This window comes from Notamacropus eugenii, chromosome 1, assembly GCF_028372415.1.
Source record: "Notamacropus eugenii isolate mMacEug1 chromosome 1, mMacEug1.pri_v2, whole genome shotgun sequence".
NCBI classification, from domain to species: domain Eukaryota; kingdom Metazoa; phylum Chordata; class Mammalia; order Diprotodontia; family Macropodidae; genus Notamacropus; species Notamacropus eugenii.
This window is the reverse complement of record NC_092872.1, coordinates 53,717,448-53,735,511: the sequence shown is the minus strand read 5'-3', so window position 1 is coordinate 53,735,511 and position 18,064 is coordinate 53,717,448. Positions and strand designations below refer to the sequence as shown.

General features: G+C 47.6%; 1 protein-coding gene across 1 annotated transcript; it reads left to right on the top strand.

The window, feature by feature from the left end:
- The first annotated feature begins 473 nt into the window (after positions 1 to 473).
- On the top strand, positions 474 to 16,268 carry RHOT2 (ras homolog family member T2). Its single transcript, XM_072601543.1, has 19 exons — positions 474 to 604; positions 734 to 792; positions 2,905 to 2,986; positions 3,128 to 3,171; positions 3,712 to 3,765; positions 4,677 to 4,729; positions 4,898 to 5,006; positions 6,037 to 6,138; positions 7,153 to 7,251; positions 7,526 to 7,634; positions 8,069 to 8,189; positions 9,717 to 9,801; positions 10,042 to 10,187; positions 10,293 to 10,393; positions 10,492 to 10,622; positions 10,833 to 10,913; positions 11,666 to 11,788; positions 12,059 to 12,261; positions 13,489 to 16,268. The coding sequence occupies exons 1-19, from the start codon at positions 568 to 570 to the stop codon at positions 13,604 to 13,606; spliced, it is 1,857 nt and encodes a 618-aa protein (XP_072457644.1). The 5' UTR covers positions 474 to 567; the 3' UTR covers positions 13,607 to 16,268.
- The last annotated feature ends 1,796 nt before the right edge of the window (positions 16,269 to 18,064 follow it).

The window sequence follows — 18,064 nt, the reverse complement described above, 5'->3', positions numbered from 1 at the left end:
CCTTCCTTCAGCACCTCCAGCTCATGCTCCCCCCATCACTGCTGTCTTACAGACGAAGTCCAGACTGAGGCTAGCAGCTGGCCCAGGAGGCCCCAGCCCCGGCCCCCCGGCCCGGCCTCAGCAGCCCCATTCCAGGCTCTCAGTGCCTGTCAGACCCAGGTCTCCCGACGCCAAGGCCAGTGCGCTTGGATGAAGCTTTTAAAAAATGGGTCATTTCCCACCCACCGCAACCGCCCCTCTAGACAGGACACTGGGCGTGTCTAAAAGTGCCTGCCTCACTCTGCAGCACTTCCACGGAGGCCCCCTTGGACAGTGCCACGGAAGGCCTGGAGGGGACAGAATGCAGCGTCCTCCTGGAGACAGGCGCGGGCGGACTGGGCGCAGTACCCCTCTCGGGGCGCCAGGGGGCGCGGCTGCGGGGCGCGGCGGCGGCCGGGGTGCGCTCTAGGCCGCCGGCTCCCGTGCTCTCTGGTGCGCTTTGGCGGGCCGGGCCGAAGCTGGGCCGGAAGTGCGGGCTGAGGGCAGCCAGCGGCCTGCGGAGCGGCTGCCGCGGCCTCTGCCGGGACCATGAAGCGGGACGTGCGGATTCTGCTGCTGGGCGAAGGTGAGCGTGGCGGCGGGGAGCCGGGGTCCGGGGTCCGGGGAGCCGGGGGCGGGGCGGCTGCTGCCCTGACCTTGGGCACGGGGCAGGGAGGGCGCAGCGCTGACCCGCCCCCTTCTCTGTGCCCCGCAGCCCAGGTGGGGAAGACCTCCCTGATCATGGCCCTGGTGGGCGAGGAGTTCCCGGAGGAGGTGAGTGCCACCCCCGCGCCGGCGGAGCGGGAGGCGGGGGCCGCGTGGGGGTGCTGCGGGGGCCGCGTGAGGGGGGCCCTCCCGCTGGGCCCGGGGCGGGGTCTGCTGCGGATGGCTCCGCCCCGGGGGGCGGGGTGGGTCCTCCGACCTCGGGCCGGTCAGGTGAGAGGGAGAGGAGGGGGCGCGGGGGCCCAGGAGGGGACCCGGAGAGCGATCGCAGCCGGACTGGGACTTGAACTCAGGGCTTCCGGGGGTCTGGTGGAACAAGTGCTGCCTTGGAGCGGGGAGACCCGAATGGTGATTCTGACTGCCATTCAGTGCCCGGGCCCTGGGCCCCGTGCGGCCTCCCGCCCAGGACTAGCCAAGTCCTCCTTTTCTGTCTGGGATCAGCCGCTTTGTGTCCTGGTACCCGAGCCTGGGCGCTCGTGCAGAGGGCTGCTTCCGGAGGGTCCCGGGCCGGGGAGGGCCGCTTCAGCCGTAAGCAGCCCTCTCTCAGCCGTAGGAACCCGCCCGCAGCTGTCTTCCAGAGACTTTTCCATGGAGTCCGCAGGTGGTTGAATTAGTTGGGAATACCTCTTTTTCATTCATTTGCGTATGGTTTGCATAGCCCTGCAGAAACTGCACCACCTGTTCCCAGGCCGTAAGGTGGTGACTTCCCTGAAGACTATGATTTCTTGATTTTCTTATTTTGTACTTCTGCCGTCCTCTCAGCAGTCACTTACCATGAATTCCTCTGTCTTAAGAGTGCCAGCAGAAAAAGGAAAAAAAGGCAGGTAATGAGGGCAACAGAGATTCAAGTTAACCAGTTTATTAAGCGCCTGCCCTGTGCCTCATGCTTAGGTAGGACTGGGAACACAAATGCCGAAGTAAGACAGCCCCTACCCTCAGTGAACTTCCATTCTACCCGGGATACATGTTTACAAGTAAACAGATACATGACAGATACAAAATAGATACAGTTATCTGCTGGGGCCCACTGAGGTGACTAATGGTTGAGAATTAGGAAAAGACCTCTTAAAGAAAATACCTCTTGAGCTAAGCCTTGAACAGAGGCTAACGATGTTCTGAGATGTGGAGATGAGACAGGTTCCTCTTCCAAGGATGGAGTATGGAAAGGTGTGGAGTTGAAATATTGTCCACAGGACCAGCAAACATGCTAAGTTTAACTTGGATCAGAGTACATCCTGGGGAGTAAGGTGTAATCACCTTAAAAAGGTTAGCTAGAGCCAACTGGTGAAGAGTTTTAAATGTTTATTCTGGAGACAGTAAGGAGACACTGAAGCTTCTGGAGCAGGGGTGTGGCAAAATTTGGAGAATACTGTCTTGTGGTGGGGAGGGGAATCAGTGTGGTCCGGTGGAAAGGACACCGGGTTTGAAGTTCGAGGACCTGGGCTGGAATCATGTGTGCCATTTCCTGCCAGTGTGACCATAGGCAAATAATCACATTTTCTCTTTGGAACTGTTTCCTTATCTATGAAATGGAGAAAGGAGAGGGAGGAGAGTTTAGGGATGTACTAGATGATCTTTCAGGTCCTTTCTAGCTATAAGGTTATAATTGAGCTCATGCCCATGAAGTAAGGTCATTTTTCCCCTTTAGCCAGAAAATCATGATAGGACTTGAAAATGTCATTATAATCCATCCCGTAAAAGGGATACTTGTAGGGGACTGATGCCAGTATTATAGGGAAGTATCATTTCTTTTCCAGCTTCCAGGTGGCTTCCAGGTTGCTAGGCCAGGTGACTGTCACTTTTTTTTTTTTAAGCATAGTTTTTTATCTCAATGCTGATACTATTGAGGGAATTGATGAAAGCAAGCTGCTAGGCCGCTAAATGTTTCCCATCATGTGTATCAGGGTTTCTGCTAAATCATAGGGGAAAAGGTACCACCAGCTCGTCCCTGGAACAGTAGGGGCAGTGATTGGTGTGTGAGAAAGGTTTTATGCTATCTAGCCTTAGGGTCTTCATACCTTAGGACTTTGGCTACACTCTTGGACTAGCAGAAGTTGTAAGTGTGTTTTAATCTCTTATTGACATATCTTATCCTCATTGTAGAATCCTCCTCTTCTCCCATAAACTGTCTCTGTCCTTGTGTGAACACTTGTTTTTTCTAAGGTTCCCCCTCGAGCTGAAGAGATCACAATTCCAGCTGATGTTACCCCTGAGAAGGTGCCCACTCACATTGTTGATTACTCAGGTAGGTCCCTTCCCCCTGCGTGGCCTTGGGCAAACACACCAACCCACGAGCAACCTCCTCAGTAGAAATCACCCTACACACCCACTTTCCTGACTGCTTATCCAGGGATCAGCATTGGGTAATGGTGTCTTTTCATTTCAGAAACGGAACAGACAGAGGAAGAACTGCAGGATGAGATCCACAAGGTGAGATTGAAATTATGAACTGGGTAAAATGGGAAACAGGAAGGGCCAAGGTGGTAGAATGTGGTGAAAACCCCCAGCAAAACAGGAATCTAGAAACCTGCCACTCACTCACTTTCTGTGTGACCTTAGGTCTTCAGGTCTTTTATGAGGCTTCCATTCATATTGTGAATAACATTAGACTTAGGTGAACAATGAAGTCCCTTCCATCCCTAACTTTCTAAGAATCTAGGATAGGAGCTTTATGTGATGCTGGGTAAGTAGGGCTTTCTTCATAAAGGGACTGGTTTTGGTGCCCTAATGCTCTGTCATCTTGCATGTTCCATTGTTTGTGGACTACGAGTAAAATGCCCATTGGAGTAGTGGTCTCCATCCCTGTCAACACTTAAGCTGGTGGGCATGGAATTTAGTGTCCTGAGAATGAATAGGGAAAGGGAGAGATGGGAAGATTTTGTAGGAACAAAGGTCACCCTGTTCTAGGAGGAGCATTAGATGGTGCAGCTTCTAACATCTCCCCATTCCCACTCTTGATCCTCTTTGCAGGCAAATGTGGTATGCATGGTGTATGATGTTTCTGAGGATTCCACCATTGAGAAGGTAAGAGAGTAGCTTTCATGGTCAAACTGTTGCCTAGGACCTACAGTTGCCGCTTTCTCACAGAAGTTGGTCCAAGATACTTAGCTCTCACTGTGTACAGAGACTGATAATAGGTGCTGTAGGTCAGGGTTGGGGAGAAGTCCAAAAGAAACAGAAGACACAAACCCCATCCTAGAGTTATGTACCATCTATGGAAGGAGTGATTGCAGTCAAGTGTAGGCATTAAGGGAACTCTGGTGACCTTATTACTAAGATTCTTTTATAGAAGCCTTATAAAAACAGCTGCCTTTCAATCATTTGTTACTGGGGCCAAGAAAACTTTGGTGATTGGAATGTATAGAGAATCATTAAATCTCATTTTAACAGTAATTTTAAATTCTTCTTTTGAGTATTTTACTAAAGCCAACTAAAAATAGACAGGTCTACAGTTCTCCCTGTCTTTACGTATCTTTGCCTTTTCCCCTGTAGCTTTAAGAAGTTAAAAAGCAGTAAAATTTCTGAAGGCTAAGAGGAAGGGGAAAAGCCCTTATGATCCACACACTGCATAGCCCCCTCTAAAATTTTCAAAGAATATCACAGAGCTGGTAGTAAGGAGAGCACTGCCAGTTTATACTTTGTATTGCTTGCTCTCTTCTCTAGTTTGAGTTTGACACCATTGCTCTAGGCTAAGGCTGGAAGTTTTGGAGGAGGTACTACCCAGCATTAGTAGACAGAGTTCCCTCATCCAGGAATTCTCTACTCCAGTAAAATCACAGGTTGTTTGTATCAGTCCCTTATCTCTAGTACTAGAAAGAAAGCTTCATTGTGATAAGATCTGTATTATTCATCTTTGTGTTTCCCCTATACTGTTTTGTATATGGTAGATACTCAAATGTTTTTTTTTTAATGTCGTGAGGGGTGTTGCTTTTCAGATTCGAACAAAGTGGATTCCATTGGTGAATGGAAGAGCAGAAAAAGGGCCCAGGTACTAAATATGATTTCTCTGAAATGGGTGGGAGATAGCTCTGTGGTATGGCCTGTATTCCAAACATAACCCTTTGTATCACTTGTACTTGGGTCAGATTTTAACACTTATCCACTGGTCTCCAATCCTTCCCCTTTGAAAAGTTTCCATTTTTCATTATCTTCACAGAATCCCTATCATTCTGGTAGGGAACAAGTCAGACCTACGCTCTGGGAGCTCCATGGAGACCATTCTACCAATCATGAACCAGTTTTCTGAGATAGAGACCTGTGTAGAGGTGAGTGACAGGCCAGGACCAGAGGGGCCACAAAAGAGAAGTGGAAGTAAATGACAGAAAGATCACTTCAGCATAGCTCCTCCTCTCTGGGAAACGTCTACTCCTCTTCTGAATGATTTGTTCCTGATTATTGCTTCTTAAACAGGACGGTATTGTGAAGGAATCTAGTGATGTAAAGGGAGATGTGTTGGGTCTGGGATTTTTTCCCACCAGATTTCCTCTGCCTTGTATGTGTTAGCATTGTTGTAGGACCAGAGAGGATCCAGAAAAATCGTGTTACCTGCCTTTAGGAAATTAGTACTTCTTAGTAATCTAGTTGAAGGGTAAGACATACAAAGAAAACATTTGCAAGCAGCAAATGAAGGATAGGGCCAGGAAGAGCTGTAGGAGTCAGGAATTCATTTCAGTTCTATTGGAAAAATGAGAGGAAAATCACCAGCTGGTGTGGTCAGGAAAAGCTTCATGGAGGAAGTAGGGATTTGAACTGTGTGTTTATGAATGGGTAGCATTAGGGCAGGTGAAAAGGAGAGAGAACGATATCCAGGTGGTGGTGGTGGTGGAAAGGGAAACAAGTAAAAGGAAGTAGGGGACGGTGCAAAGTATGTTGGAGAGAAGTTGAATAATTTGCTTCACTAGAGAACTTCTCAGTGGGGGAGTAGTGGGAAGTAAGGCTAAGCAAGGAGATCAGAGCCAGCTTATGGCAAGATTTAAAGTGCTGGGCCAAAGAGTTCAAGCTTTCTCCTTGGCAGTGGGAAATAATCCAAGGTCATCCTTTGATATATTTAGCATGCTTCTGCCCTGCCATTATGTTAGAATCAGTCTGCAGGGCAGGGCAGAACTTGAGGAAAGCTGTGTCTTGCCACCAACGAGAATGCTCACATTTCCACATGTAGCAGTTGTACATTACTCAGTTCTGTTCTGGAATGTGATCACTGATTTGATTCTTCCTGACCCCAGATCCATCTTCTAGAATCTTGAACAATAGACATGTCTCTCTCCCTCATGCTCTGTTTTGTTGTGTCTCTCCTAGTGTTCTGCCAAAAACTTGAAAAACATCTCAGAATTGTTCTATTATGCTCAAAAGGCAGTTTTACACCCTACAGCCCCCTTGTATGATCCAGAGGAGAAGCAGGTAAGAATATGGTAAAGGTGAAGGCCTACTTGGGTTTGACTTCCACTTTGAAGCCACAAGTGTCTGAATCTTGACCACTGAAAATTCCCCTACCAAATCTTTGAATATTTCATTTTCCATTGTTAGTTTTCAACCCTGATTCAGGAAAGACAGTTCATATTGGGATAGGTTCCTTTGATCAGAGAGAGTCATAGAATGGTAGCGTAGAAAGGATCTTAGTGATCACCTTGTCTGAACAGCTTTTTTTCAGGTGAGAGAACAGACCTGGAGAGAGGAAGAGACATGCCTAAGGTCACATAGTGAGTTAGTAGCGTAGCTGGAATTAGAACCCAGATCTGCTCATTTTAATATTCACTACCTTTTCTAGTTGGCCTTTTGGCCAGTTTTAGCTTGGTTTAACTTGGACCAAAAGCTTAAGACTGAGTCCTACAAGCTAAAGGTACCCCTCAGCCTAGAAAACAGACATCTTATGTCTGGGATTCCTACTGGTACTGCTTTTTGGGCACCCAGCACACACCATTGATTCCCATTGGATACTTTTCGGGTCTGTGTTTTGTACATTTCACTTGTATCCTTCCATAGTGTTTGGACGTACAGGCCACAGGTACTACACAGGGGAGCACAGCCAGTTCTTGAGACATTTGTACCAGTAGGGGACAGTGGAACCGGATGTTACTGTTGCAGGCATATATTCTTCAGATCTGGTTTTAACCCCAAATTCACCTTCTTTCCCTTCCCAGCCCTTGCCTGACCTTCTCCCAGAACAAAATGGATGGCTATATCCCCCTCCTTTTTTGCCCCATTTGCTCTTGGTTAAGAGTGACAAAGAATGGAATGATGGGAGCAGGGGGAAGAAGCACTGACTGGCCAATGGGAAGTAGAGGAGAAAAAGACCTTAGCTAATTCTGTTTCCCAAGTCCTTCCATTTCCAGGGATGTTAAGCTTCTTTGTAGTTAAGGGCTTGGCTTCACATGACTTTACTAGGTGAACAGGTTTCAGTTTTTTTCCTCACAGCTAAGGCCAGCCTGTGCTCAAGCGCTCACCCGCATCTTCAGACTCTCTGACCAGGACAATAACCAGGTGCTAAGTGATGATGAGCTCAATTACTTTCAGGTGAGTGCTCAGATAGCCATAGCCATAGCAGTGACTACTGCCATGTTGGAAGCATATCCTTGAGCATTTTCCACGTTGTGCTCCTACCCTGTCACATTCAGTTGGAACAAACCTTACCAGTTCTTGTTTTTCGGGGCTTACAAGTGATCCTCTGATAGAAGCTCAGAACTGTGTCTAGCTTGGTATGTGCATGGTTTTCTATGTAGCAGTTGGCCTGAAGAGCCTTGCCTCCTCCACTTTCTTGATCTAACATCTGTATTTCTTTTGGGGTCAGAAATCATGCTTTGGAAATCCTTTGGCCCCCCAAGCCCTAGAGGATGTGAAAATGGTGGTGTGTAAGAATACAACAGATGGTGTGAAGGATGACGGGCTGAGCTTGGATGGTAATTTTTGACCTGTATATGTGTCTCCCTTCACTTCTAGTTGAGGAAACTTCCCGTCAGATTGTCTACACCAGGAACTCAGGCAGACAGGGAGGTGACTTTGCTGCCTTGTTACATTGCCAGATTCTGCTTTGAGTTCCAAGGTGGTATACCCGGAACTCTCCTCCTACCCTGGATGCTTTGGATTATCTTTTTTTAAGCTCATAATGTTTTTAATGAGGTCTCCAAAAGATGACTTGCCCAAGGTCACAGTGAATGAGAAATTAGACTGGAATGGATTCCATTCCCCTTGATGTTCAATGTATTGCTTGATCCATTCAGCCAGCTCAAGGGGACTTGTCTCATCCTTGAGTTAGAGAGGCTTGATAATGAATCTGAAAAGGCTCCCTACATAGATATTGCTCTTCTGACTGCTGCCCCCACTTCTCCTACAGGTTTCCTCTTTCTGAATACCCTCTTCATTCAGAGGGGTCGTCACGAGACCACCTGGACCATCCTGCGCCGCTTTGGCTATGATGATGAGCTGGAGCTGACTGATGACTATCTTCACCCACTGTATGTGACACTCTGAGGTCTGAAGGGGAAGGAGCTAGAATACCATGCTAAGCTTTGGTAGCCAGGTTAAGCTAAGAAGCCGGGCTTTGTGCCTCCCTGGTTAACCTGAGGGGATGTGGAGTCACCCTGCCACTCAAGCCCAGGAGGACCCCCTTTCCGGTTAATGAGTGGATCTGGTAGCCCTGATCACCCCTTCTGTACCAGGAATGCCATAGCCAAGAGCAGAGTAGCCAGCATTCCCTGCCTGGTGATTCCCTTGGGGCCATCTCAGCCACTGTGTATCATGAGGGCATGTTGTAGTTGGGGCGGTAGAACTGACGGGCAGACATAACAAGTGTTTTCCAAACAAAATAGCTTATCCGAACATCATCTTAAACATAAAACCCATCTGGCACAATAATCCATCCAATTCTTAGTCAAGTTAGGGTTTGCTGCGGTTATTCCTCAGTCATCCTAGCTCAGTGCCCAAGGACAATAGTTTCCAGTCATCAGGAAGAAAATCATCGTAACCCAAGGTACTTCCCAGAACTGTTTCTGATTTGTAGATTTCTAGGGTGTGACCACTCTAGGAAAGAAAGGGCAGGAGCATGCTAAGTCTGTTCCTATGTGTGGCCTGCATTCCAGAAGCATTGCCTCAGAGGCAGACAATTAAGAGGCTGTGTATTACAGTAACAGGGACATTGTTTGATGATCAACCCAACGGAGTTAGCTCTTCTCAGCAATACAACATGTTATGCACATCCTGAGAGGGAACTGATGGAGACTGAGTGTAGATCAAAGCATATTATTTTCACTTTTTTTGGTGTTTTTTATTGTAGTTTTCCCCTTTTGTCCTGTTTTTCTTTGACAGCATCACTAATGTGGAAATACGTTTACATGATTGCACACGTATAACCTATATCAGATTGCTTGCTCTCTCGGGGAGGGGGGATGGGAGGGAGAAAAAATTTGGAACTCAGAATTTTATTTAAATCAGTGTTGAAAAGTATCTTTACATGTAATTGGAAAAAATAAAATACTATTTCCAAAAAAAAAGGGAAATAGTTAACAAAACAAAAATAAAATAGAACATAAAAAAGTAAAAGACTGAGTTCAAATTGATTAATTGAGCAGATGGTCACTGCCCTCCTGTAGGGAATACAATTCTGTTAAGCAGTGCAGTAATGTCCCTGAAATGCTGGCCATAGCGAACTTGTACCCTCACTGGCCAGGTCACCTTCCTACTGCTAGTGGTCTTAGAGAGGAATGGTTTACAAAAGATTAAACATAATTCCTTTAGTTCAAATGGATCTAGGTCAGGAATAACTTGTACATGTATATTTGGATGAGAAATATCTGGTTAGGACAACATTGTGTTCTGAACAAGTGGTTTGGTGACAGTGGTTAGCTAGGGATCAGCTGTGACCTGTGGGAGCTATGACTTGGGAGTGGTCCCCAGTCCTCAGTCATGGTTGAGTCAGTAAACTGCTTCAGGCTCCATCTCTCCACCCCACACCCACCCTAACAGTTTCCCTTTTCCGCCTCCAGAATCCGTGTTCCTCCTGGCTGTACCACTGAGCTCAATCACTTTGGTTACCAGTTTTTGCAAAAGATGTTTGAGAAGCATGACAAGGTGAGAAGAAGAATACACTTCCAGTTCACTCTGGACTGCCACCGTGATTCTTTTCACTAGATCTTGCATGCCTCTGCCTTCTCTCCCACATTCCTTTGTTCGTGCCTGTCTGAAAACTATGAACACATTCCCCTGCCCTGTTCTACCTCCCCAGCCTTGAGGCCACCATAGCTCTGCCTTCATAGCTGCATTGGACCATCCTTTCCAAGGTAGTCACTCGAGACACTTTTGTGTTTCCAGGACCGAGATGGAGCCCTCTCCCCTTCTGAGCTTCAGAGCTTCTTTAACCCATTCCCTTCTCTGCCTTGGGGCCCTGAACTCTACAATACAGTATGCACCAATGATAAAGGCCTGCTTTCCCTGCATGGATTCCTCTGCCAGTGGACGTAAGCGTAGTCCCTCTCCATCTTCCTTAATACATGTTCACTTTAGACTTCACTTGCTCTTCCCTTGTTCCTCATAACTGACATTCTCTTTTCTTGCTTGCCCAGATTAGTAGCCTACCTGAACATCCACCACTGTCTGGAGCACCTTGGTTACCTGGGTTACCCTATCCTGTGTGAGCAAGACTCTCAGACACACGCCATCACAGGTAGGAGGGAGCCTTGCTTCAGTTCCCACAGAGTGTGAGGGATCTTTAGAGACCTTCTTCATGATCATTGACCATGTCATGTGTTTTCCCTGCTAAAGTCACCCGAGAGAAGAAGATGGACCTGGAAAAGGGTCAGACACAGAGGAACGTCTTCCTCTGTAAAGTGATTGGTGCTCGGGGTGTAGGCAAGTCCGCATTCCTACAGGCCTTCCTTGGGAAGAACTTGGAGGTGAGTTTGTCCCATTTCCCATCGTGTGTATATAGATCTCTATGTGTCTCATTCTGTAGCTTGTGGCTAGCGAATCCACAGGGTCTGGTGCTCGCTCATCCCTAAGTGAGGGAGCAGGCCCTGCTGGGGATGGAGGTGGAGGAACTTTCTGGGTATGTGTTTCTATCACTTAGCTATCCTTCTATTCACCCATGCTTGCCTTGGTTGCAGGCCCTCAGGGAGCACCCAGGAGAACAGTCCTTCCATGTCATCAATACAGTGCAAGTCAATGGGCAGGAGAAATATTTAATAGTAAGTCTGGGGGCATTCAGAGGTGGTGGCAGCTCAGGAGAGGGTCTTCCATCTCTGCTAATAAGCCCCTGGGTCTGCCAAGAGATGGGATTGCAATTCCTTTGGAGAGCTCTAAAAAGGGGAGACATGGCCATTGAATAATTCTGTCTGAGCCAGAAACAAGGACAACCTACCATCTGAGGCCTTCTTCTGGGATGGAGGTGCCTTTCCCTCCCCTTCCATGGCCATAGTATAGTTTCATCACTTTGGGATGTTTGCACTTGAAACTGCATAGAGCACTTTTACATATTTCTGAGGACTTTTCTCTTCTTGAGAGGAAGGATAGGGGTCACTGCTCTGGTAGCTAATTCTATGACCGCTAGCGAAACTGCTTCTTAAGAAGTAGAATTTTCTAGAAAGCCTGGATTTGCATGTTTTTGTACTCTTCATCTGTCATGATAGTTTGAGTATCCCTTGTGCATCCAGATATCACCTTTCTTTGTAACTAGAGTAAAAACCCAAATAGAGGTAATAAGGTACTTGACCCATGGTCAAAAGCAAGGGTGACCAAGTGAGAATTTGAAATAGTAACTCCAGGCCTATGTCCTCAGCTGAGGAACCTCTGTGATGTAGGTAGTTAGTGCCAAGGCAGCTGTGGGAAGCCTTCTTCTGTCCTGGCTCTGGCCTGATGGGGAAGTGACATGCAGCTCATGGGACTAGCCTGTTGAGAGCTGACTCAGTGCTCCCTACTTTGTTGTCTGCCTGTCCCTCAGCTGTTGGAGGCAGAAGCAGACATGCAATTCACGACAGCATCCAGCGTAGCCTGTGATGTCGCCTGCTTGATGTTTGCTGTGAATGACCCGAAATCCTTCACCTACTGCGCCAGTATTTATAAGGCAAGTCATTCATTTGCCCCAGATCCTTTTCTTAGAAAGGAAAGGCCACATGTGGGCTTACTGTTCAGGCCAATACTGAGCCTGGTATGGGGAGTGTGTGGGCCTACACATGGCAGGGTGCCCACCTGTCGTAGGCATTTCTTCAACCCCTGGTCATGTGCCAAGTAAGGTATACTTCTCCTGGAAATCTTGGTATTCAGGATCCTCCTCACTAGGGGACCCGCAGAGATAGTCTTCACACTATGACCTGAGTTCTCTTCCTTTCTGTAGCAATACTATATGGATGGACAGATCCCCTGCCTCTTTGTTGCTTCCAAGTCTGATCTACCAGAGGTGACCCCACCACGCGGGATGTCCCCAGCTGAGTTTTGCTACAGGCACCATCTCCCTCCACCATGCTACTTCACCAGTAGTGGTCCCAGTGCTCCAAGCATCACTGTTTTCACCCGACTGGCAACTTTAGCCACTTTCCCGTGGGTACCATGGCCAGCACCCTGACCAGAGAGTTGTTCATTTTAACCAAAAAATTCAGACTTCAATGTCTTTGGGGTCCAGTGGGAGACTTAGCCTCTTGAGCCTTTCTCAGGGAATCTAATGGGAGTGCCCCTTGAAGAAGGGAGAAGAAAGGGAAGGAACACGCATTGATTAAACACTTACTGCAGGCCAGGCACTGTGCTATGTGGTTTACAAGAGGGAAATGATAACATTTTGCATTTATACATCACTTTTCAGGGAACTTTTATATCCATTTGCTCATTTCATACTTATAACAACCCTATGAGGTGGTCAGGGCAGGGATCATTAACCCCCTATGGATGATGAAAGTGAGGCTCAGAAACTTGCCCAGAGTTACAGGAGCAACAGAGCCTCCAATCCCGTTCTCTAATACCTAGGGTAGTGCTTTTCCCTGTATGGTAGTTTAAGTGACCTATGCTACTCATAGTAAGCTCCAGTATTTCACAGGAATAGGAACCTATTCCAGGGGGTTTTCATCACCTTTTCCCTTACCCATTTTTATTTAATTATTTTGAACAAGGTTAAAACATGGTCATTGGTATTTCTGCAGCACCTGCAATGTGCTTTCATCCCCCTTAGAGTAAATCATAAGAGAGGTCAATTCTTATCTTCCTCCCTGCTCTGCTTGGGGACATAAGACCCATTCTGGGCCAGGCCATTCTGCCCTCTGGTCACCTTTCACTGATATTGGCACCAAGGGAAAGTCTAGGTTAAAACCTGCTTGCTTATTCCAAGACAGTGGTATCAGGTTAGAAATAGACCAAAAACATCCCTCAAAAAAGCAAAAGAGGAGAGTGGAATACTTGTGATTGGGCATTACCAGTGCAGGTCTGTAAATAGGAAGGCCCTTGGCCCCAAGTTGTCCATCCTGCCAACTGAACACTGGTTGGAAGTTCAAAAGCCCTTAGGTGCTTCCTCTACCACACGGTCCTGGGCTCTGGGGAAAGACTGTGGGCAGGCATTCTTGCAAGTAAGGAATTTTTATTTCAGGGTTTTCATCAGTGTTGAATTAAGAGCTTTGGGATTTTCCTATGTTCATTTGGCTGGAATCAGACTCTTTTTATAGAAATGAGTGACTGAAGAAAGACTGCTTGTGGGGGAGGATGATAGTGCCCAAGGGAAAGCACTGGGGGAATGAGTGTGGGCTCCTTTACCAAATGTTTGTGTCGTCTTCTTTCCTGCAGGCACTTGAGTGATTTAGAGCTCCGCACAGCCTCTTTTTGGCTCCGGATGACCTTGGGGGCCACTGTGGCTGCAATCCTTGGATTCACCCTTTACAAGACCCTGGTGAAGAACAAGTAAGGGAGAGTCTGGGTCACCCCAGAGCTGTTGCTGTAGCTGGCTCCTCCTCAGCATCCTGCCAGGGCAGATCAGGGCTGCCCATAGCCTGGAGGAACACTCCCTGAGGAGCTCTACCTGCCTCTGCCTCAACCCCTTCGTGATGCCCCCTCTCCCCACCTCACTGTCTCCTCTAAACTTGGTGTTCCCAATCTCAGGGCCCTTGGGAGGGACCGAGGAATCAGACGGACCTTCCTTAGATCATAGCGTGTATTTTTAGAGTTTTTACAGTTTTCAGGCCTACTCACCTAAAGAAGCCACCTCTGTCTGAAAGGAGTCTTGGGGGCTGGCTTTGGGAGGTGGGACTTCTTCCCCTTCCTGGCCTGATGTCAGGGTAACCGTGAGGGGAAGGGAACCAGCAAAGCCAGAGGAAGCCCATGGTGGTCAACAGGAGGATATTTTCTCCTGACCCCAACTTTGAGCTTAGGTTTATAGTGGGGAGAGTTGATACCAAGGGAGACTGCTGAAATACAGCCTGCAAGGTTCTCAGCTATGCACATCTCCCTCCATTGGTCAAATTGTTCCCCAGCCCATGCTTGCTCATTTGTATCTGACACACCAATTCCCAGAGTAGTTTCTCCAGCAGTGTTCTGGGCCATGTCTCTTCTTCTCTGGCCCACTTAGACATTCCTGAATCTCCATCTCCCTTCTCCCTTCTCTCCTTGGCTGCAGAGGGCCACATGCTCTACTCTGTGAGTTTGTGTGGGGCTGGCATCCTAGGACTAGTGAATTCCATAAGAGCCAATAGTGGGGATGCGTATGGCCTCAAACCTGCAATTCTTAGCTAACCTTCTCCAGGTCTGGTTTACCTCCTCCTTTCCTTCCTCATCAGGCTTCCGAAGCTAAAGTGCTTGCTAATGCTCATGAGTCTGGGAGTGGGGCTAGAGTCAGGAGACAGCCCCTGGAGTGAGGGAGGCCATTAAGGATTTTTCCAGCATGAGTGACCCAGATTTTGGACTAATGAAATTACCATCCTTTGTTCACCACTTCAGTATGCGTATGCATTAGGGCATGAAGAAAAAGTAATTTAGTTTCCTGTTTAAGCTGGAAATTGTATCTTTTCTGTTGCTGAGACCTCACACTTTGAAAAATGTCTTTTTATGTCTGCCTGAAACATGTCTCTTCATCCTCAGTCTTAGCATGGGCTGGAATCCATGCCTCTCTCTCCTCTCCCTTCTTTTTTCCTCCTCCTCTATCCCTTTGCACGAAGGCATATCTCTTGAAAAATTCTCCACGAGGAACGATCTTCCCATCGCATCTGTGTCTGTTGTCCGTCCCTTCCCTGTTGGCATTCAATGCCTTATCTGGCTCCTCAGTCCGAGGCAGAGGTAGGAAGCAGCCATTTAAGCAGGGAGCAGGCACTTGAACCTTTCAGGTACACTCAGGGTAGGGCAGTTTACGTTGTGCTGTTGCGATAGTGTTATGTAAACTACCTTTTTATGCAGTAATCTATTTTTAAAAATGGATCTATTTTAGAGCCACAGCCTAGATATATTCCAGACCTGGTTCTGTGTATCTGGAGCAGTGTGGTATGCTTGGTGCACTGACATCAAGGGTCTGTGTTAATTGTTTGATTTACTTTAAAGGGGAGGCTTCATGTATTTAAAATAGGTATTTTCCATTTGAAGCTGACTGAGCTATGACTTTGTTTATTAGCGGAAAAAAGGGGGTGCTGCATTTCCCTCCAACAATTGCTTAAACTACTCTATCCCCTAGATCATAGGGATAGAGCAGAAGGAGGGGGTTTGTTCACTGTCTCGTTCAGCTAGGATCTTTGTCTTGGGGTTGGCACTGTAGCTCTGCCTCATGTTATCAAGAGGTCTCTGTCACTGGGAGTGACATGGGTTCTGCAGAGGTGGCTTAAAGAGCCACTGTGGCATAGAAGACAGGACCTGCGGGACAGAGAGGTTTTGGCCATCTTCTAAATAAATAACTGAACATTTGCTCTTGAGGTTGTGTCCTCAGGCCATTTCTAGACAGGGACTGGACTGATTCAGCCCCAAAAAATACAGGGCAAAAGCCGCAGCGTGACCACAGAAGAGAGCCAACTTGGGACGAATGTCCATTTTCTCTTTAAGATATGGTTTTCAGCTCTGAAGGGAGCAGGAAAAGACACTAAGCTCTTGGCTTTGAGGAGTGGGTTTCTGGTTCCGTGTCCTGATTTCCAGTTTGGGAACATATTCCTCTTGAGAGCCGGAGCCCCAAGCACTCTATATTTGCAATTCTTGCGCTATTGCCATTTTTAAACACGTGAGAGGAAGTTGGTGTTTTTATAGTAGCAAGGGGCCTTGGGTTGTTTCTGGGTGTGGGAAAGAATGATATGCTGTCAGGAGGCCCTGCTGGTCACTTCATGAGTAGTCTGGATTAACAGAATCCTCTTGGCTCCAGCATGACTTTGGAGAATCTAGCCAAGGTCCTCAGCCTGGGATATCTCCTGGCTCTTCTTCTGCTGCTCCAACATCATGTGGACCAGTGTCCTGCTGCCAATGCTGCTCCCATCCAGCCCAGGAGGGGAATACAGTCTGGGTTGGGACCCCAAGAGATGCCACTTCTCATGATCATTGTCCAAAGCCATATAATTTTATGATGGGATAAAGACTTTTCAATAAAAATAAGTGCACACTAAGACTGGGTTTGGTCCACCTATGTTAATCAGCTATTGTAAAGACAGCTTCAAAGGAAAGAAGACTACAACCCAAATTGAAGAAAACCTGCCCCTTCTCATCAGTGTTTTCTGTCCATGGCTTAAAGCGCTGTGTGCTTCCTATCTCTACTAACGCGTGACTGTTGAGGCCCTGTTGGCTCCTTTCGCATCTTGCACCTGACACCTGCTGCTGATGGTGACCTATGTGTAGTAGGAACTCATCTGCCAGTCCATCTCCCCCCCCCTTCTAGTGAAGCAGTCCTGCACAAGGCTGGTCTGAGAGTCAGGACACCTGGATTCTAAACTTGTCCAGGCCGTCAGTGTGACCTTTAACAAGTCACATCATCTCCAGGGGTCAGTTTCTCCATTTGTAAAATGGGTGATATTTACCTCATAGGGCTGTGAGGATCAGATAGTGGAATTATATGTCCAGTTCTTTCTAAGAAAGGCAATGTATATGAAAACAGAGGGCATGGAAGGGAGGAGGTCTGTGTTGATTTCGTCCCCATAAGCTAGTATAAGGAGCATCTCCCATTTTGTTGCAGACCTGGCAAGCTCTTTCAGCCTCCGTCTGCTGCTTCCCCCTCCCCCTCAGTGTACTGCAGAGGGAAGCTTTAGGAAGAAAAGCCACACAGCTTAATGCCCTTCTATTTCTGAGCAGGGCAGCTTGCTATTTCTAACCTTCCAGCATCCTCTAGGGGCATTAACTGCCAGAAGTAATTGCTCCTTTTCAGCTCCCCGACAGGTTATGGATTTCCGAATGGCCCTTGGAGGGGGTTACTATGGTAACCCAACAGCCTCTGTCTTAAATAGTCATGAGGCCAAATCCAGTAGGACCAAATTTCTCTCCCCTGACATCCTCCCAGCCCTGTCGATTTTGATGAATTCGCATGTGAGCTTGGGTTTGGACCCTCAGAGGACAAGTCTTTCTGCTCCATTGATAGACAAGAGTATCCTCTTCCATCCCTGGCTTCTTCCTGGCTTAGGAACAAGTCTTTCTTATGTAGGAATTCAAGAACTGTGCTCTCTAGGGAAACATAACTTCAGGAGGCAATCTCTGACCTTGTGAGCAAAGGGGTACCTGGAAGGCTGCCACCTTGAGTTGAACCCCTCATTGAGGATTTACACTAATCAGAATAAGACTTCACCTCCAGGTTAGTCAGGGCTGTGCCAGCAGGCAGCTCTGCTTCCACCTGATGCTTGTCCAGTTTTTAAATCATAGACACCCCCCACATACACACAGTCAGGATCAAGCTTCTGGGGCAGACGCTGAACCTTCGTTTGGCCGTTGCTTATGTCTTATTTCTGAGCAGCTCCCCAAAGCCTGTGGTGACAGCTGCACCTTCAAAACTGAAAAACACCGTGATGCTGTTCTCTTTGGCCAAATTCTGATGTGTATCCTGTGGAGTAGCCTGCTGCTCCCTTCCCCTTTGCCCCACCTGTGACATTCACCCAGGGTATGTGTATCATAAGTATGTGTGCTGGGGAAGAGGGAGAAGGGGAACAATTTTTTTTTTTTTAGCTTTGTGGGCTGTGAAAGATGACCAAGCAGAAGAACCCTGGTGCATAGGGCATAGATTCCTAGGATAGGAAGCTAGCCTTTGATGCTCCAAGACACTGTTGCTAGGACACTGGGAAGGGGGGACAGAAAAAAGAGAAGACCCCTTAAGGGACTCAGCCTCTATATAGGGAGAGTAGTCTAACAAATGTTTCCGTATTAAACACTGGAGGGCCTTCAGGAAGTCATGAAGGACAGAATGAGTTCAGTATGGGCAGGA